Source organism: Quercus robur, chromosome 7 (genome assembly GCF_932294415.1).
Source record: "Quercus robur chromosome 7, dhQueRobu3.1, whole genome shotgun sequence".
NCBI lineage: Eukaryota > Viridiplantae > Streptophyta > Magnoliopsida > Fagales > Fagaceae > Quercus > Quercus robur.
In genome coordinates this window covers 35,306,084-35,327,868 of record NC_065540.1, presented here as the reverse complement: position 1 = coordinate 35,327,868, position 21,785 = coordinate 35,306,084, and the positions used below count along the sequence as shown (strand labels likewise).

Sequence of the window (21,785 nt, the reverse complement as noted above, 5' to 3'; positions counted from 1 at the left end):
CCAAATTCACAATGATCCCAAAAGGTAAGGATTGAGATCATATTTTTGCCACCAAAAAAAAAAAAAAAAAAAAAAAACATTTGTAGAGTAGTGCGCAGCATAAGTTTAACCGTGGAGCTAATTCACACGTGATTGGTTGAGACTTGAGAGTTAAGGTCAAACAAAGTCTCAGTCAACAGCAATTCTTTCTGACTCTTCTTCTGTATATTTAATTTTTTAGTACTTCTCTCCGTCTCAGTTGAACTATTTACGCCAAGGTAAAAAACATAAGTGATGATCCCCTATCTCTACTCACATACTAAACCAATGTAAAACGCTGCCACATAAGCATCAAACTAATCAAAGACAACAGTATCATAGTCTCAGACACACCTGATTCCCTCTTCATCCCAAGACGACCAAACACGAAAAGTCGAAAACTAAAAGAGTGCATTGTGTTTGGGAAAGTAAAAAATAAAAAGTCATTGTAATAAGAAGCTCCCCAACTTCTCAGAATTCATACTCTCCAATCTCCAAAAATTCCATGTCAGGTAAACAAAATAAAATCTTCCCTTTCCAAGTTCTAAGCTTTCTCTATGTTTGATTTAGATCTGTCTTATTTCTTATGCCTTTTTTTGCCTTTGATCTATGGTAGCATCTTCCACTTTACATTTTAATTTTTTTACTATTTTCTGTTCACTCTTCTGATCTCTTTTTTCACAACCCATCATTTAAAATAAATTTTTTAAAAATTTATACTTGTTGGGTTTCTTTTTAATTAATGGGAAATTGGGTAAAAGGAAATAAACAGAAATTTGGGCTGTTGATTCTGTTTCTAATGACCTTGCATGTTCACTTCAACTTTAGCTCACATGCTTTCTTTTTGGTTTGAGGGTTTATGCAAGTATTTTGGATAATTTTAATCTCTGCCCTGGAAATTTCAATGTTTTTAGCTCAGATTCTTTTAGTTTTTCTGACTTCATTTCTGCTTTCATGTTGCAGCAATTTACTTATGTTGACCAAAATCTTGGCCTGGATGTGAAGTTTGAATCTTTTAAGTGATTCTGTGAAGATCTTCTGCTTCTACTGTAAAGTATTCTGTTACTGAAACGTTTATGTTTTTGTTTTGTAAGAATATGTTGGTGTTGTAGTTTTATTAAAAGTAAATATTGTGTTGATTGGTTGGTGTTGTAAAGAGGAGAAGAAGAAGTAGATTATGTATAGAAATTTGTGTTAGGGGAGTTGGTGTTTGGGAAAGATTGTTTTTTTTGTTGTTGTCTGGAAGTGTATTGATGGAAGACTCTACTCCTGTTTCTGGGTCATTTGATAAGTCTAGGGTAATGAATGTGAGGCCCTTGCGGTGTCTTGTTCCTATATTCGGATCAGCATCAGCACCTAATTTTCCTTCGTTTCCAAATCCCCAAGGTGGTGCGCCCTTTGTTTGTGTTTCACCATCTGGTCCTTTCCCACCTGGGGCTGCCTCATTTTACCCCTTTTTTGCTACACCAGAGCCTCAAAGGCCACCTGTACCAAATCGAAATGCACCAATATCAAATGCGGTACCAATCACCTCATTTAGGACACCGCAGACTCAGTATGCAGGAGATGAGAATGGTGAGACAGGGTCTTCAAGAAGGGTTACTAGAAGTCGTGCTCTGTCACGACACCAAAGTGGGGATGTGCAGGAAGATGGGCAGTATTCGAGTAGTTTTAGCATGCACGATTCAGATGATACCGGAAAGGCAGGGAGGTCAAAGAGTAGTAGTAGGTCACAGAGGAGGACTAGGGCTCGCCAGGACATCAATATTGCCTCAACTGAAATTGACATAGATTCAGTAATTGAAAATCTTCTTGCATCGTCTAATATTGCAGCATTTGACATGATCCGGCGAGCTGAAGCTGACAAGGAGTCGGTTGGATGCTTACTCATGATATATGATTTTATCCGAAGAAAGATTAACCAAATTGAAGAGTCGAAGGATGCAGTTCCAGGAGTAACAAGACGACCTGATTTAAGAGCGGGTGCAATTTTGATGAACAAAGGGATTCGGACAAATATCAAGAAGAGAGTTGGAGCTGTGCCTGGTGTTGAAGTTGGGGATTGTTTCTTTTTCAGGATGGAGTTGTGCTTGATTGGATTGCACGCACCATGTATGGCTGGCATTGATTACATGGGTCTGAAGGTCAGTCAAAGTGAAGAGCCCTTAGCAGTCAGCATTGTTTCATCTGGAGGATATGAGGATGATAATATGGAGGATGGGGGTGTGTTAATTTATAGTGGCCAAGGTGGGAATCACTTCCGGAAAGATAAGGAAGTAATGGATCAGAAGCTTGAAAGAGGTAACCTTGCCTTGGAGAAAAGCTTGCACCGGGGTAATGAGATTAGAGTGATTCGGGGCTTTAAGGATTTTGCAAATCCAACCGGGAAGGTATATGTCTATGATGGTCTTTACAAAATCCAGGAGTCATGGGTAGATAAAGGAAAGTCAGGTCGCAATGTATTTAAGTATAAACTTGTCAGGTTACCTGGCCAGCCTGAAGCGTTCTTGACCTGGAAATTAATTCAGCAATGGAAGGATGGAGTTAATTCTAGGGTTGGGGTTATATTGCCTGATCTTACTTCTGGGGCTGAAAGTGCACCTGTTTCTCTAGTAAATGATGTTGATGATGAGAAGGGCCCTGCATATTTCACCTATTTTCCTGGTCTCAAGAATGAAAAACCAGTTGATCCAATAGAACCTTGTACTGGCTGTAATTGTGTTGGTGGATGTCTCCCTGGTAGCAACTGCTCTTGCATTAAGAAAAATGAAGGTTACCTCCCTTATAATGCAAATTCAGTTCTTGTGAACCAAAAGTCATTGCTATATGAGTGTGGTCCTTCTTGTCAGTGTCCTTCTAATTGCCGGAACCGAATATCGCAAAGTGGTCTGAGAGTTCGTTTGGAAGTGTTTAAAACTAAGGATAGAGGCTGGGGTCTAAGGTCCTGGGATCCCCTTCGTGCTGGAGCTTTTATATGTGAATATGCAGGCGAAGTTATTGCCAGCGATAAGCTGGAGGAGCTTGGAAGTGAAAATGAAGATGATTACATTTTTGATGCAACCCGCACTTATCCACTTTTTGAACTGCCAGGTGATTCTAATGAGGCCCCAAAGATCCCACATCCCCTAATCATAAGTGCAAAAAATGCTGGGAATGTAGGTCGTTTTATGAATCACAGCTGCTCTCCAAATGTATCCTGGCAGCCAATTTTACGTGAAAATAAAAATGAATCTGATCTCCATGTTACATTTCATGCGGTTAGACACATTCCTCCAATGACAGAGTTGACATATGATTATGGGGCAGTACCGCCTGAAAAAGCAGACCAGAGGAAGAAAAAATGCCTTTGTGGGTCGGTAAAGTGCAAAGGTTATTTTTATTAATGGTTTATCAATGGGCATCTGGCAAAGAGGATGGTCCTTGCTAACTTAATCTTCTTAAAAAGGTTAGAGGTCTTCACTTTCCAAATACTCATTGCTTACCCTGAGATAAGATGTTTTTGTTTGCTTGTTTTATTTTTTCCTATTGAATAATTACAAATCCTCTATAATCAGTGGATTATGCAAAATGTTTAAACATGCACCATGAAAAGTATTTCAAAATTCTGGAATAAGGCAAGAGTTAAAGAGTCTACATTCACAAATATTTAGTAAGGAGTTCATACAAAGTAGTCAAAGTTGTCCTCCCCACCCCCCAAAATACCTCATGGACCAAATTTTGTTAAATAATTATTGCTGGATTTGATGATTTAGCCTGGGTTTTTACCCATTGGAAGACATAATACGGTAATATTGCATATTTTGTTTGTTTAATATAGACCTGGTAACCTGCCCTTGAGCCAGCAACTTTTGCACATAGCAAAACTTTCCTTGTCTCTTTAATCCAGTGTTGTCCAAATCTTTCATAGTGATCTTTTTTAACAACCAGTAAAATCAACAGCTTGGAGGTGTGCACATAGATTATGCTTATCTAGAGACTAGCAAAAGAAATTCTGAGGAATAGTCATTGTTTACTGCTCTATAGATCCTTGGGCTACTCATGTCCAATGTTCTTAAAGATGTCTGAAGCATGACTGCTGAGCATGTCTAGGGGTGAGACATAATCATTTGGAGTTGCAAGCAGGCAGGGCATAGGCCTCATCTTGTGCTGGGGTTATAGTAATGTATAAAATACCTAAATAAGCATGTGCATTTCCATACTCAGGAGAAGTGGCATAACATATCAACCTAGAAAATATTATTATTATTTTTTTATAACTCCTATTATCTATGGTGTGTGTGTGTGTGTGTGTGTGTGTGTGTGTGTGTGTAGAAGTATGACTTTTGGTTGATCTCAAAATTTTTGCTACATAAGCTTGAGTCCATACAATTTTCTACGTCAGTGTTCTAATGTATATTTTTAATTGAATTTATATTCTATTTTATATTTAAACTCTCAATTAGAATCTTGTCACATCTTATTTTCTTTAAATGATATAATAGATAGTTCCAACCATACAATAAATCTTGTCCATGCGCCATCCAAAAAGTAACAGTCCATGTGAGATTGCTGGACCGTGTTTGAACTTTGAAGTCTTCCTACAGGTTGGGTCCTCTCCTAAACAGGTCACTCACACACCCTTAGTTATCCTTTTCTCATCTTTTGTCCCTCAGCCACCATGGCAGGAACAACTTTGAGCTCCTCCTCCTCCTCACCCTTAGGTTCTAACAAAAATCTTCAACTTAACTTATGCACTGGAAGTGACAATCTAATGATATATTCTCTCCTGGGTGTCATGGGTTTGATCTAAAGATTTGAACTTGGTCTGTTACTAATGACCTTGAGATGAAAATAAAAACAGAACAAAGAGAAACCTATCTGGGCTTTCATCTACTAAGGCACAGGTTTTTAAACCAAGCCAAAGAAAATTGTTATATTTGCCAGAAATTTCAAAACCAGGTGGTCTAAGTGCGTTTTACCCCTTTATTTCTTTTAGGTAATTTACACACGGACCCAGTGTGTTTTGAACACACGAACTCACCCTCCATTCCATTATAATGGGAGAAGGAAGTGCAGTTGAGCTATAGCTCATTGGTGCTGGTCATTATTTCATCAGGCTGATTGTTATGTTGGATCATACTGTATGGTTCATCTGTCTGTTGTAAGTTGTTGCATTTAATTTTAAATTCATTTAATCATCCACCACATAAATTTTCTCGTTAATTTTGTTAAGATTTAGGTTTTAGACTTTTAGTATGGTTGACTAGTAAAATAATATTTTGTCAAGATGTTAAATAACTTTGGCTTTTCTCAGAAAACAAGGGGGAAAAAAACCTGTCAGTGATAATAAAATCATTCATTGTAGATCGGTTTGATTTTTTTTTTTTTTTTTTGGGTGTTTAAAGTTTTGGTGCACTGTAAGTATTGCTACACTGTATGCCTGAAAATTTAAATTTAAATGTTTAAGGTTGCTTGGTACTGTTTTTGTTTTCACATTTTTTGGAAACATATGCATGTTCGATAAAAGCAAACAAAAAAATGGTGTCAATTAGAAACTTCTGAGAAACAAACAATAAGAGGAGATCGATAAATATTGCTACTCTGTATGCCTGAAAATTTAAATTATATTTTTAAGGTTGCTTGATACTGTTTCTGTTTTCACAATTTTTGGAAACATATACATGTTTGACAAAAGCAAACAAAAAAAGGGTGTCAAACTGTCAAATAGAAACTTCTGAGAAACAAACAATAAAAAGAGATTGGTAAAAGGATGACTACACAGACACTCAGCCACAATGGTTACCAATGACTTAGTTTAGGCTTCCAGTTCGTCTACATTAGATAGGTATTAAACTAACAAAAACATCAGACTCCTAAAGCTGTCATAGAGACAATGATCTAATGGCACATTGGTTGCTTGCTTGACATGGCCGCACTATATTGGCTGTGTCAATGAAAACATTTTCGACATATATCCTCTCAAAATCAGGGAAACCCTTTCAACATTGACCCCCCATGGCACTGCATAACGAGTATAATTAGGTTGATTCATTAGCAGGTGTAGATCTAGAATTTTTGCTTTTACATTCACTTGTTGCTGTCCAACCCTTGGCTGCAATCTGTATTCGAAATTTAAATGAAGCAATGTAAGCAAACCACCTACAAATATTGTAAAAAACCTGAAATCACTATTTATCAAATCATAAATCTTATATGGGTCATGTTAACGGGTGCTTTTAGAGCAATTATTAATAAACTATATTAGAAAAGTTTTAAAACCACTTTCATAGGAAATATAAAAAGATGTCAAAAAAGTTAATTGCTTTATCATTTTCTCATAAAATGTTTCTAAAAATAGTTCCTAATTTAATGTCCTTAGGGCATTGGTTAACATTTCCCATCTTTCTTATATTAGTGTGTTTGCAGTAAACACAATTTTCTGTATCATGTCATCATGCAACCCTATTGGGTTAGAACTAGTAATGTGATTTCTATCATTTCAGTCAAAAAAAAAGGAAAGAAGAAACGGTAAGGTGATAAAAGTATATGTCATATTGATGTTAATTAAAAAAAAAAAAAAAAAAACTCTGTTATAAATCTGAAGGTTTGTAATATTTAAAATTTCTGAATATTTTGGCTTGCTGAAAATATATTCTCACATTGGCATATCCTCTTGTTCTGTTTCTCAGTTGACCTGTGGTTGATAGCGGGAATGAGATTCAAGGTGACTCAGGAATGCTGGACGCATTATTTTGAGATGTACCTTTGTCTGGCATGCAAGAATGCCAAAATTTTCCCAACTATGTTGTAGTGAATGAGGACACCAAAGATCTCTTCTCAGAATGTGTATGTACTAATATTTGCAAGTTGTATACTTTACAAGCAGAGCTGTGGTGTTATTTAGTTTAGCGGCCTCCATCTCTGCCCTTTTCTTTTCTAGTCAAACTAGTTTTTCCATAAGAGTTCCTCATAATCAAGGTGTACACTTGTATGTGGTTGAGACTTGAGGATTGTCTCATGCACCCATTCTCAACAAGCATTCCAATTTTATTATTGATGGAGGCTATACATGCTCCAAGTATATTTTATAATACAAAATCTTTTCTCCTACAAGGGAAAGGATAAAAATACTCACTTTTATGGGGTCTGAAAGAGGTCATGGCAGGTAGCCTTATCTCAATATTTACTCCAGTAAGCAAAAATAAAAATGAATGACTTAATGGGTTAGGATTGTGTAATTAGTTTTTATTATTGGATTAATATTTTGAAAATTCCGCACCAACCTCTCTCTTTGCAAGGCATGTGAGAGTTAGTAATTATTATTGCATTGCGCTTAGCCAGGGTAAAAACTTGTAAAACCAATTGGAGATTATCTCTAGGAAAGTAATAATTATTTTATGGGTAAGATATATAAATCGTTGGAGATAGAGAGATGTATTGTGTATATGTCTGATGCATAAGATATTTCTCAGTGGATTGAAGGAGTTACTGGACATCTTATTGGTTTTAGACCTTTTGGTGCGCCAACACTTTGCTACAGCTGTGATTGTGCGAATGGAAAAGGAGTTGCAGAATAAATTGAGAAAGTACTTCATCCTTCAAGTTATTGCTATAATTGTCAATTTTTGTATTTCATTTCAAAATTCAAGGCAGGACTCAGGATATGATGTTATGACTTAATTGCAAAAATGATTTTGTAAAAATAATGTTGAAAATTATATGTTTTTCTATATTATTAATTGTTGGCTTGTGGCTGACCACTAGCCGAATTGTTAACTAAGATGTAATTCGTGAGGCCAAATGTCTTGTAGTTGAATTGGTACATTCTCATGTACAAAGTGTTTGGGAGTTTAGGGGAAAAAGGGTTCGAACTGTAAGATTAGCAGCATGTTGTAATTATTTCTAAAAAAAAAAAAAGGTGTAATTTGTGAGATGCGACTTAATTGGCCCAATTAAAGATTTGCCAATTTAATTAAAAATCCATTCAATTTCCACCTCATCTATGATTAACGAACCAATTTTCCTTTGTTTTTCTTGGCAACTAAACAAATCCATAACTCACTCTCCAGTCTCCTCTCACTTGCCCTCATTTTCCTTTGTTTTTTCTCAGCAACTAAACAAAATCAAGCTCATCTCATGAACTTCAGGATTAAATATTACCTAAGCCACTCTTTCAATAGTGTAATCGAGAAAATCACTGCCCATCATTTTCCTTTATTTCATGGCAACCTTACAAGTCTAAATTGGTTACCACAAATTCTACATCAACCAGCTTGGCGTTGTTGGCATGAAGTCTTTGCCTACCACAAGTCTTTTTTTTTTTGAATCTAAAAGTTTTCTGCACAAAACAGGGTTAGAGAATGTACTAAAATGGGGTTGGATTTAAAAATTTTCAAATGATGGTTTTTTGTTCTTTTGTTTTTCTTTCAAGGAATCACTGCGGTGAGTGGAGAGCCACATTGTTCTTTGTCTTTGGTTGAATTGAAAATATCAATGGCTCGTTTGTTTGTAGGTTATAGGGGTGGTCCCTACAAATATAAATAATGTGGTGAAATGCCTTTGTTTCTTGTGGTTTAGTAAATTTGTTTTTTTGTTTTTTTAACAAGATAGAAATTCTACTCTATTTTAATTTAAGTGTATATGCGTGTGAGACCCTCTTTTAGAAACTTAAATCTCAACTCTTGCCCTCCATACCCTACAAATATTTATACTCCACAAATACTTATACTTATAAAATGACCATATTATCAAGGGTGCGCGGTTGTAGTAATTATTTTTTGAATTTCATAAATATTTGGTTACTGAGAGAAAAGAAAAGAAAATGAGGAAAAGTGGAGGAGACAGTAAAAAAGGAGTAGTGAATGATGTGGAAGCTAAGTTGGAATTTTAACCGACATACCAAGATCTAATTGAACCAACTAAGTCACATTGCATGTGATATGAACCCACGAAAGGAAATCATAAACAACATATAAATTCCTTTAATAAAATTAACATAATCTTCCTTTCAAAAAAATATTAACATAATATATATATATATATATATATATTTATATATATATATTTTAAAGATTTCCTTTGACTAACCATATTTTAAAGATTTCCTTTGACTAACCACTAGCCATGGCTGGTCAATCTTGTTTTGAGTTAGATCTGATTATTCAACCTTTATTTCTTATTTTCAGCATACATCTTTTGTCCCTCAAGCCCTTTTTTTTAATTCGACTTTCTGTATTTCCTTTCTTTCCTTCTCATATTTCTACTCTCTATCTCATTTTTTATTTTTATTTTTATTTAGTTTTGTCTTCAATTAATTATTTGGTAGTAAGGGTTAAGTAATTCTTAGATATTCCTAAAACACGGAGAATGATGCTCCATTCTCTTATATTTATGATGAATTTATTCATTAAATTCATGGTGGAGTCCATCATAAATGTGAGAGGAGAGAGTACAATTTCTTCGTACTCCAAGAATATCTAAAAATTTTCTGTAAGGGTCTAACTCTTTTGAAGTTAACACTTTATTTTGATGCACATTTCTTAGCATTTAGTGTGAAAGAAAAAGTAATTCATTTTTTTTTTCTTTTTGTGTTCAACGGAAAAAATAAGTCCAATAAAGTGGAAATTGTCTTTTACTTTTAAAGAGCATAAAACATTGTTTTATTTAGAATGTTAAATTTGAAAAAAAAAACCATCACAAATAGACTCAAACCCACTAAAAGCTCTCAATAATAAATTTTCTCCCTTCACTTCTTCTTTCTTTTGCAAACTGATCTTTGAGCAACTGCTTGATGTAAAGTAGTGCAAAATAGAAAAAATGTGCTCATTTTACACATTTTGAGAAAAAAACCCACATAAGTGGGTGTAAAATTGTGCATTTATGCACAATTGCTATAGTAACTGTGCATATATGCACGGTTACTGTAGCTCGTGTTTTTGATATATATTTTTTCTCTCTCCTACCTCTGACTCTCATCTCAACTCTCTCTTTCTCATTTCATCATAGGTCTCTCTTTCTCTCATCTCAACTCTCTCAACCTCTCCAATCCAACAATCCGATGAGTGTATGCTGTTTGCCGGAAATTTGAAGATTTCCACTGATGAAGACGAGCATGCCACTAAAGGGGCGAGAGGGCTAGCAATTGACGGTGGTGATGTGGTGCTTACACTGCTGGAAAGGGAGGGAGGTGAGCTTAGTGACGATGTTGGGTGAGCCCTGTATCTTCTGCCCCTCGAAGGTCAGCATCGAGCCTTCCTGGTACAGGTTCGCCAAAGTAGATCAATTCGAATCGAAAGTCGAGTAGTAGTGCTTGACAAATGCCTTCGACACTTCGTTTGAGTTTTTTTTTTTTTTTTTTTTTTTTTAATAATTTTTTTTTTATCCTCTCTCAAGTCTCTCTCTCACCACTGCTTTGCGGCTCTCTTTCTCTCTCTCTCATTGTCTCGCAAAAGTGTGTGACCTTTGCCGTTCGGATCTATGGCTTTTGGGTTTTGATCCATTTTTTATTATTTGTTTGATTAGTGGGCTTTGGGATTTCATATGGCTAGGTTGATGGGGTTAATGATGGTGGTTGCTTGATGATGGTGGTTGTGTGGTTGTGTTGGGTTTGTGAGAGAGATGATAGTGTTAAAGAAATGAATATTTTATTTGAATAAATGTGTATAATAGACAAATTGATGTGGGTATTTTGTAAAAATGAGAGTGTAAAATAGAAAAAGTAGGTTTTAGATGTGTAAAATGGAAAATTTTTTGCATCAACTGATATAGTTGCTTAACTGTTGACTTTTTTGCCAAATGACATTTTCTATTTAAACTATTTGGGTCCCAACATACCCTTATTTTTTGGGCAGGTTCTAAATAGTAAATATGGTGTCTATTCTCCATTTTCAGGTTTCCAAATGACCCAAAAATAAGAATTTCTTTTCTTATTTGTAGAATCTATAAAAAAAAAAATCTGTTCTCGAATAAAATGAAAATTAGATTCTATGTGTTTTTGTTCATGCTTGAAACATGGGATTAGAGGTGATGGCTAATGCTAAAATGTTATTACCATAGTGTAGGAACTTGATGAAGGGACACCCCTAAATCTTTGAAAAGCATGCAAAGCCAAAAGAGTTTGACAGCTGAGGAGGCAAAGGCACGATATTCAAGCTCGGTAGAATATCTAATCTACAAACTATGGGTTGCTTATTAATTAACCATGTAATTGGATTATGGCTAGGGAAAATTAAAAACCCCAAGGTGATTGGAGAAATTCATTTATGAGTAAAAGAGAAACCCATGATTGAATTTTCCTCTTAAATACCTTAGTATTTGTCTGATATTAGCTAGATAGTGTATTAGTGGGGCAGTTCATCAAGGCATAAATTGGCAAACTTTTTTTTTTTTTGGAGAGATAATTATAACATGCTGCTAACCCCGCAGTTCGAACCCTTTCCCCCCTAGATCGCCAAGCACTTTGTGTATGAGGAGCTGTCAATTCAGCTACAAGACCTTTGGCCATAAATTGGCAAACTTGATTCACTACAAATGAGAGATCAAGGCTGGTGAACCTAGGTATTGTAATTTGTAAAGCACCTACAATACTTCTATAAGCATTTGGATCAGGTAGAGGATGATCATTCAAGTTGTAGGAGAACATGAGGTGGTGCAAGGTTTTGAATTTAGCATGTTGTGTCTTCATAGTTGTTGAGAACTCTTTTTTCACTGCTTCATGGCACAATTTTAATGGCACAATTTTATTGGACAATCATTGCCATATCAACATTATTTTACATTGGGTTAAATTCCTTTTATAGCCTAAGAAAGCTCATATTCTATCCAACTACACAAATTGGGCTCATGGCCCATAAAGTCTTCACTTCATGGGACTGGCTCACAGTCCACAGTTTCTTTAAATCACATAATGGGTTCACAACTTGTCATATTTCTTGAGTTCACGGATTGGGTCTCATGTTGTTGTTTTCTCTATATCATGAATTGGGCTTGTGATCTACCATTTTTTCTCACTTTACGGAACGGGCCCAAAGCTCAAATTCCACTACTTCACAGAATAGGTTCAAAGCCCGAATTTTGCTATTGTATGAAGTTGGGCTCAAGCCTCCACATATATATAATGAATCAAGGCTCATGGCCATGATTTTGGCAAAGTTGTAGAAATGTTTGTAACACTAGACTTACTCTTATATTATCTCATACCTCATTGAATAAGCTTTCCCAATAAAAGCTCATTTTGAAACAAAACGGGTTCCAAGGGAAATGCTCAAATGCCCATTAATATCTCTTGAAGACCCAATTCTTAATGGGCAAAATAAAAGACTTAAAGCACACAGATCAACTACTTTAATACTGTGCTAATTTGTTAATTGTTCTAAAATTGTGAAAGTTGTCTAAAAGCTTAAGTACATAGATCAATTGCTTTAATACTATGATAACTAGTATGTAATCTGTGCTTACACATAGGATGAATTATAGTGGTGTTATTAATCTTAGCTTGGGTTATAAAACATATAGGATATTAGTTCAACTAGGACATTTGAAGATTTTAAAATAATTTTTACTTGCAATTTTTATGTTATTGGTTACGCTAAGTTTCACTGCTATATGTATATAATTTTAAAAATCATTATTAGATACTAAATATACAATATCAATTTACAATCAATATCCATAAAATTTCACTAAATACAATACAAAATAAAATAATAAATTAGTCTAATAGTATTTCATAAATTGAATGGGGATAGATGCATGGGATCATTCAGCTCAATTACAATTTGTTACGTTCAAAATCCTGACATAAAAAATATTTGAATAGAAACAGTATAAAAAATATACTCATTAGTTCAGAGAAAAAATAACAGCAAAAATTTAAACAATTTAATTTGTATGGAAAGCTAACAAAAGCAAAATTCAATTTTCAATCTAATTAAATTTTCTCTAAGCATTGATTATATAATTAGGTTTTTTTATGGTTTATTTATATTGAAATCCTCGTTTTCTTCATTGAATTAACTCACTTGGCATAAAAATTAAAAAAAAAAACTTATATTAGATGAGACCCGTAGTACAAAATTAAACTCTAATTGAATTCTAATTTTTACACTAAATTAACTAACTTGGAACCAAAATTTAAAAATTTAGATTAGATGAGACATGTGGCGTAAAATTAGACTCTAATTTAATTCTAATTTGAACTCTAATTGGATTTTCTCTTAATTTTACTTATTAATTTATATAGATATATAGATTTGTTAATCGTTCTAAAATTGTAAGCTTACCACAAATTTAATAAATTTAATTATTATTCTAACTGGCATAACTCATTTGTAGTTTTTTTAAACAATGATTTTGGAGGTAAAATTCTTAAAACAAACCAACACATAAAATACATAAATACACTTATTTTATACATTTGTTAAGGTGGTAAATTATGATTGGTATAAAATCACTTTCAAATAAATTTATCACTAATATCACTTTTATTGTACACTAATTATAACTTTTTTTTCTTAGAAAAAAAGATAAGCATATTTGTGTCACCAATACCAACTTTATTAAAAAATAGAAAAAAAGAAACTGAAAAACTTGCTATTTGAACCACACCTCTCCCTCTGCACTATCTATCTAAAAACAAACTTGTATACCAATTATAGCTTTTTTCTTGGAAAAAAACAGTTAGGATAAAACTATTTGCGTCACCAACACTAATTTTATTAAAAAAAAAAAAAAAACCTAGCATCTTTAAGTTAGAAAGTGAACACCTTTAAGTTAGAATACTATCATATATGTATTCAGCAAAAAAAAAAAAAAAAAAAAAAAAGAAATACTATCATATATGTAAAAAATAAATAAATAAAAAAGCTAGCGAACTTTTGCGATTTGGAAAATTTTTTAGGTATTTTCGGAATATAGATAAATGGTACTTTCTCATATTCTTAGTAGACCATACTATAAATTTAATAAATGAACTTCACCATAAATGTGAAAGGAAAGAATACTATTTTCCGTGCCTCTCGGAGTATTTAAGTATTACTATATGATTTGAACCACGCCTCACCTAAAATAAAATTTTTTTTTATTAAATCCTAAAAAAAACTAATCTCACCGTTTTTATTATTATTTTTACTTTAAAAAATGGTTTTGCCCCGAAAAAGCCGGGAAGATATGGAAAATCGTTACATGACGACCCTGACAGCAAACTTTGTCTGTTTGAGAGGGAGAGAGAGAGAGAGAGAGACAGAAAGAGAGGGGAGTAGCTGTTGTTCTTTTTTTGTTTCAGAAAAGCCAGAGCGAGAGACATAGAGATACGTGAAAAAAAAGAAAATGAATGAATGAATTCAGACAAAAACCAAATATATATATATATTTGAAATCACATTCATTCATTGCATGTAAATCTCTCATGTCATTCGCTTGCTTAATTTTGCTTTTTAACCCATCATCATGCATGGTTGTGTGGTTGAATTAATTCATGGGTTCTTTGCATGAAGAAACGAAAACAAATATGAGTAGAAACAAAATCCACAGCTTGGCCTCTCCCTCAAAAGAGTCAAAACCCAACTCCATTCCCTATTCTAAATCCAACCCCTACAGGCTCTACCAAGTTTGGAAGGGTAACAATGTAATCATCTCTCTCTCTCTCTCTCTCTCTCAAAATGTCTGCTTTATTTGTTTTTATCAATGGTTTTTTTTTTTTTTTTTTTTTTAATATATAATTCCTTGTTTTGTTTATATGGGGTTCAAGAATTATGTGGCATTTGTTTTGTTTCATTCATTATGAGTATTATTTTTATTGATGATGAATTATTTATTGTCATTTGCCTTCTTGGCTGATGATGTATTCTTTATAATTTAATCCCTATACAACAAGAGTCAAATGGGAAATTCATATTTATTGTTGCCATTTCAGTTTTCCTTTTTATCAAGACATGACATTTGTATATGTGCTTAGCTTGTTAAGTTCTATGCTTTGTTTAATGAGGGAAGATCTGTGCAATTAAATTCAAAATCTATCAATGCGCATTGTTTTGTTGAGTTTATGCCTTGTTCAATAAAAAGTTTTTGTTAATTTTTATGCTTTTATTAAATATCTGTTTTTGATCAAATGAGAAACACAATGGCTTGGGTTTTACGTTAATTTACCCAAATAGATACCTATTGATTAAAGAGGAATGACTTCCGTGAGGCTTTTTTTTTTTCACCTTTAATCTTTAATGGTAATATTTGGTGGTTGTTCATCTACTAATAATAATAAAAAACAACTCTGTTGATGTGTAGTTAAATTTGAAAATTTTAATCTGATCATGAAACAGAAGTGCAATTTCCTTTTTCTAACTATTATTTCAGTATATACTTTGTTTTATATCCAGACAGAAATTCTACCTGAAGAGAAGTATTTCTCCAAGTATCTGTTTGATATATCCTGTTCATTAGCAATTGATTACTACATTCATTTATGTAATGAAATTCTAGTGAATTTATTGGTTGCTTATCTCCATAAGAAAACTGTAATAATACTTGTAGTGCATGGTTTGAGAGTTTATACATATATTATAAGTGGAAAGAAAATGATGCATCTCATTTACCAATTAGATCAAGTTATGTGATAGATTTGAAAGTTGTTGGACTAATTAAGTTTTTTTGTCTTGCCTTCTTCTAAGTACTGGCTTCTCTCTCCCTCTCTGTAGTATTCTATCTCTATAGGATATTTTTGTCACTTTAAGAGGGTTCCATTCACTTGTATATATTGTTTCTTGTATGACAGTTTGGTAGAGCTTACATTTTGATTCTTAATTATTATATGGCTATCTCAGTAGGGTGAATATTTGACATTTGATTAGGATTAAGCTAATTTACATTATGTTATCATATTTCCTAACACTAATGAAGCACCTTTGCTTTCATGTCAGAAATTTTTGTTTGGCGGGAGAGTAATCTTTGGTCATGATGCAACATCACTATTTTTAACTACATTTCTAATTGGAGGTCCTGCAATAACATTCTGCATAAGAACGATTTGTTTAATGATCAAAGAAGATGATCCTCCACTTAAATATCCTGTACTGATCGGTGGATTGGTTCTCACTGTTTTGGTTAGTAAATTTGATGCTTTACTTTGTAGGTTTGGGGTTTTAAATGATGCTTGATCTGACCTCTAATGGTTTTGTCAGGATTTTACTTTTCTCTTCCTGACATCTGGTAGAGATCCAGGAATAATCCCAAGGAACTCAAAGCCACCTGAATCAGATGAAGCATACACTTACACACCATCTATGGAGTGGATAAATGACAAAGTTGGTGACATAAAATTACCCAGGACAAAGGATGTAACGGTCAATGGTCACACACTAAAAGTGAAATTCTGTGACACTTGCTTGCTTTATCGTCCACCACGTGCTTCTCATTGCTCTATCTGCAATAACTGTGTGCAGAAATTTGATCACCACTGTCCATGGGTGGGTCAATGTATTGGAGCGGTAAGTTACCTGTGGTCACTTTTAATCCTGAAATTTCAGTAAGTTTTTGAAGGACATCATCTAGATTTTAATTAGTATTTTGTTGTTTGTTTGTTTTGTCTTTAAACTGATGTACATTTACTTTCAGAAATAATCTTAGTTGACTGCAGTGCTTATTAAATTACATTCAAATAAGGTTATTTGCTTTTATTTGAAAGTGAGGGTAGGTTAGATACTAAATGAGGACCTCATTTCTATCTTAATTCGGTTAAGGATCTCTCATCATTTTTAGGCAAGCACTTGATGTTTGTGGTGGAATAATAGGCAATTGACATAAATTCCATTGTGGTAAAATAATTGAGATATAGAGTCAAGTGATAAAAACTCTGTTATTAAAGCAAATTAACAGTTGATTGCACTCAATTAAACAATACATTAACTAATTTATAACAAATAATTCAAATATTTGTAAATAAGTTTGACTGTTTATCCTATAATTACTATGTTTGACTAAATATTGTTAATTGATTCTGAATTTTTCTTTAAACATTTGTTTTGTATAATCATGGAATGAATGTGTAAGATTATCTTTTGCATAACAGGCCTGTTGATTTCGATCCTCATAAATAAGCCCCATTTGATGTGCTTCCATACGGAAACATGAATTTTGTGCATTGTAAAGTTCAGAGTTCAGAACAGCCCTGCCCCCTTTCTCCCCTCCCCACCCCCCCTCCTCACACCAAAAAAAAAAAAAAAAAGACGTAAAATTATGGTTGGGTAACATAAGAAAGAAGATATTGAAAATGCTTCTAGAAACTCAATTTTTCTTCTTGAAAGTTCTTTGTATAAACAGAGTCTGTGATGCTATTGCCTGGACTATGCTTTCTAAGGGAAGTACTCTTAATAAATGGTGGCTGTTCATGCTTCACTCATCCAATATAATTCATCCCTTTAACATAATTCTTCCTGATTTCTTATTCCAATGATCTCACTTGACATGAAGCTGGAATTTTGATTCTCTCTTATTAAGAACATTCCTGTACTTGTTTTTTGCTTTAAACTAATCAGCCTTTTCCTCATTGGTGTGGTTGCAGCGTAACTATCCATTCTTCATAATGTTTATATTGTCATCAACCCTCTTGTGTATATATGTGTTTGCGTTTTCTATGGTCGACATTCTTCAGCAAAAACGCACTTTGTGGACTGCAGTGTCACATAATATACTATCAGTAATCCTCCTACTATATTGCTTCATAGCTGTCTGGTTTGTTGGTGGGCTCACCCTCTTCCATTTTTATCTGATTTGCACCAACCAGGTGACCTTCTTGCTCTTCATTTATATTACCTTTATTTGTTTGAATTAACTATTAGAATTACAATATCAAATTGGTGTTCCTTTCTTTCTGATGAAGACAGATCTTATAGGTTTCTTCTGTAGGTTTGCATGGTTAATAGTGTATTTTAGGGTCTTGATACAAGGAGATTTGATAGTTATTCTAGGACTTGGATATATGGAGGGAAGAAGAAAAAGAAGCTGGAAAGTGAAAGAAAGATTTGTCCTTCACCAGAAAGAAAGGAAAACATAATAGAAGCCATGAAAGTTCAAACTGCTTTTTAGGGTGGTTGAATTTGAAATACAGTAGGGCAGATCATCCTGCAGTGCCATTATAATTTATATCAGCACTAATCATCAACATGCCAGGTTAATCAGTGGCTGTTATGTCATTAACTGAAACACTTTCAGTTATGGTACCTCAGGGAAGATCACTGTATGTTTTTAGTGTTCTCATTTCACCCATTTTTATGATTACCTTGAGATGTCAAGCATCACCATCTGCTGCCTCTATGGATAGAGCTACGCTCTTCAGGCTTGTCTGGTTTTGCATTTGTAGGGGTAAAAAACTATTGACATTTACTTACGTTCATTCACATAAAATAATTTAATGTTTAGGACTTTTGGACTGTTTTTTTAGGACTAAAATCTCTCTAGCAGTGTGAATGGATGCATGTATTTTTGTTTGTGTGCTGTGTCTTTCTACCTAGTCACATAATGATATGCTATTACTCATTGTACCCTGTCTGTACATTGAATTTGTACATTTTTTCTTATATTCTTACTGCTGTATTTTGGCATGTGCTTTTTCACAGACAACTTATGAGAATTTTCGGTACCACTACGATAAGAAGGAAAACCCATTTACTAAAGGGATAATAGGGAACATCAAAGAGGGATTCTTTTCTAAGCTCCCACCTTCATTGATAAATTTCCGAGCCTGGGTGTCTGAAAATGGGTACCCAGCACAGGTATCTGTCAGTTCAGATCTTGATGGAGGCTGCAATAGCTCCAAAGAGAAATTTGATATTGAAAAGGGAAATAAGCCTGGCGAGGATGGTGATGCCTCGGTTCCTTATATTTTACAGAATTTGGATTACACTGGTATTGATGATAATTTGAAGAGTCAGATGGAAGACGGAGATACTGGATCTGATCCAAATTCCAAAGCTTCTGGTCAAGAACCGAGTCATTCACGTTGGACTTCCACTGTTGGAGGTATAACTATTGATGAGATGTCTCAGTAGCTTCCATTGGAACATCACTGATTATTCTGAGATAAAGGTAGAACTTCCTCTTGTTTGTTTTATACTACGTATAGAACTATATGTTTGTGCTTTAATTAGGTGTGTACTTTTGCATGAAGAATATGATAGAAAGAATAATGTAATACAGTAAGAATACTAAGCAATGGTTGATCTACAATTTGCTTCTTGAAAAACGTGGTCATCTTGACTTCTCATACAAGCTAGATAAAACTCAAATATTAAAATTATCAATTGGCCAAAGGAAGAACACATAATTCTGCCTTTTATTTTTAATCTCAAGTACAAAAATGATGCTATACTGCTTCAAACAGAATATATATATATATAATTTTTTTTTTTTTTTTTTTTTTTCATTTGAAACCTGAAATTATAAGAGCCTCATCTTATTCCCGAATTAAATTTAGATGTCTGTGACAATGAATATTCATTATATTGACTTTGGAGAAAGTGTTCGGTTTTGTACTCCTTTCATCTCTATGATCTGTGAAACCTCTACTATTTAAGGAGAGGCCTGTATTGATGTCATTCCATCCTGGTCAATAACATCGAGGTAAGAATCAAGGGCTTGCTCAGATGCCTGTAGAGCGGTGCAGGCATGCCCTCCAAATGTGTTATATTGGGCTTGTGAGGAGACCAGATTTATCAACAGTGGGTCTTGTCTCTGCTTTTCGGGTCTCTTCCTTTGTTTCTGAGTGCCTCAGATACAAAATTTTCTGCTAGCAATTTGCACCCTGAACTGATAGCATGTGAAACTGAAATTCTTCCAATCTAAGTTTAACTAGAAGTAGGCACACATGATGTAGGTGCATAACACATCTTTAATGTAGTTCCAGATATTTCTTGAAGAAGTTAATGAAGTTTCAGGTACATAGGAGGAAGGGGGAAAGGGGAATGAGACGTGTCTTGGGGTGTTCAAATTATGAGAGTAACAAATTTGAAAGAAATATTTGGTTGATGCAGATTGTATAAGAGTGCATGATAAATCCAAGGAAGAAGTTTCTATTGAAGAGACTATTTTTTTGCTCTTTTTTATTTTTATTATTATTTCCTTTTCTATCCATTAAAAGCTACTTTTGGGTGAGAGATCAACTTTATTAGGTGAGATGCTGATAGAGCATTGTAGATTTGTATATAACATTGATATGGTTATGTTAGGTACTATGTATGCTAATGCTATGTAAAGATAGAATAAACTTAAATATTACTCAAATATTGCCTGGAACAACTGGCCAGTGACCTACTGAGTAAAAAAAAAAAACGAAAAGGACCTGCTTTGTCAATCTGACCTTTATAAGTAGAAATTATTGACAATTTCTGTTTATGGATGGCCTTACCGTGGCTTTCTTTTTTATACACAGGTTGGACTGCTAGCTCATGTTCTAATCAGCACTTGCATTTCAGATCATATTAGTTGATGGATTAAAAAGCTGGTTTGCCGATGATTGATACTAAAATGAAAGGTTGGTCATGTAGATGTAATGTACTCTGTAAATTTTAAAAAAACAAAAAGAAGCAAGCAAATGATTTAAGTCATTCTTCTGTCTAACATATCCAAAAGCTGTTTTCAGTAGTGAAAATAGTTGGGGGAAAAAATCAATGCTTGTAAATTAGCATTTCCACTGCATACTATCGATGCAGACATAAGAATGAAGTTTCAATCTTGTGAGATGTTTATTGGACTGTTTTATTTAATTTTCTTGTTTCATGTTTCTATCTATGTTTTTATTTTTTTTATTTTTTTAATGAATGGTGGTTTAAATTTTTCCTAATTTTAGATTGTGTAAAGCAATTTGTGGCAAATTGGAAAACCATTTTGGATTCACTATGTGTGGCAAATGTTTATCAGCTTAGTTTGAAGAAAAGAAATGACAATTAATATTACTTTCTATTATTTTCTCCTGTCTCTCCAAAATATCCTTGGATGTGGTTTAGTAGATAGGATAGGAGGCATATGAGCATGCTGCAACTGCTAGAGATTGCAATTTCAAGTGCTTATTTGCTGAAGAGTCTAAATATATGATTCTTTAACTAAAACCCATCTACCAGATGCGTTCAACTTCCAGATCCAAATGTTGGGAACAATATGAGTAGCAACCAAGAATATGAAAACCTTGGATTCTTCACAAAAAAACATGTACATCATGTTTTGGCCATCATGAGACAATTTTTTTTTTTGACAGGAATCATAAGACACTTTGTACTTGAATCATGTTGAACTCCAACGACATAAACTATAATCACTGTTTTACCAAAAAGATTAAAAAACAAATGTCAAATTGATGTTCTCAAGTGGTTTCGGTATAGCCTTAATTAAGAGGATTTTGGCAACACAATAACAATAAAGAACATAATGCAAATAGAGTAATGCAAATCAATAAATATCAAGCACTTGTTTGCAGTAATAGACGAATATACAAATAATTAGTGTTTGTAGAAGACGTTAAGAGTAGTCTTGATCAATATTTAATACAAATGAGTGAAATTTCTAAGTTACACTATGTCACTAGATATTGGACTGAAATAACTGCCATTTGATTGCCTATAGATAGAAAACTTGGTTCTACAAGAAAAGGATCTCCAACACATCGTCCAACGATGTGATCCTCTATTTAAGAGAAACCAATCCATGCTTTTAGGGTTGGAGATAGTCCCTCGCTCGTGAACTATCTAAGAGTAGACAAGTGATCATTAGGCTTCTTGTAATCTTACCATTAGGATTTGCTAATTAAG

General features: G+C 33.8%; 2 protein-coding genes across 2 annotated transcripts; both read left to right on the top strand.

Annotated features, from left to right (window-relative positions):
* Window positions 1-365: 365 nt before the first annotated feature.
* Window positions 366-7,052, top strand: LOC126693226 (histone-lysine N-methyltransferase, H3 lysine-9 specific SUVH1-like). Its single transcript, XM_050389135.1, has 3 exons — window positions 366-530; window positions 982-3,463; window positions 6,687-7,052. Exon 2 carries the CDS (start codon window positions 1,272-1,274, stop codon window positions 3,399-3,401), a length of 2,130 nt encoding a protein of 709 aa, XP_050245092.1. The 5' UTR covers window positions 366-530; window positions 982-1,271; the 3' UTR covers window positions 3,402-3,463; window positions 6,687-7,052.
* Window positions 7,053-14,217: 7,165 nt separating this feature from the next.
* LOC126693224 (probable protein S-acyltransferase 1) lies at window positions 14,218-20,712 on the top strand. Its single transcript, XM_050389134.1, has 6 exons — window positions 14,218-14,620; window positions 15,909-16,091; window positions 16,170-16,475; window positions 17,549-17,770; window positions 18,603-19,071; window positions 20,414-20,712. The coding sequence occupies exons 1-5, from the start codon at window positions 14,471-14,473 to the stop codon at window positions 19,032-19,034; spliced, it is 1,293 nt and encodes a 430-aa protein (XP_050245091.1). The 5' UTR covers window positions 14,218-14,470; the 3' UTR covers window positions 19,035-19,071; window positions 20,414-20,712.
* The last annotated feature ends 1,073 nt before the right edge of the window (window positions 20,713-21,785 follow it).

Excerpts from the sequence above, each read along its gene's own strand:
- LOC126693226 (XM_050389135.1), top strand. The coding sequence starts at position 1,272 with ATGGAAGACTCTACTCCTGTTTCTGGGTCATTTGATAAGTCTAGGGTA.
- LOC126693224 (XM_050389134.1), top strand. The coding sequence starts at position 14,471 with ATGGGTTCTTTGCATGAAGAAACGAAAACAAATATGAGTAGAAACAAA. Across the intron at positions 16,476-17,548 it reads TGGGTCAATGTATTGGAGCG|CGTAACTATCCATTCTTCAT; the intron begins GTAAGTTACCTG and ends GTGTGGTTGCAG. Across the intron at positions 17,771-18,602 it reads ATCTGATTTGCACCAACCAG|ACAACTTATGAGAATTTTCG; the intron begins GTGACCTTCTTG and ends GCTTTTTCACAG.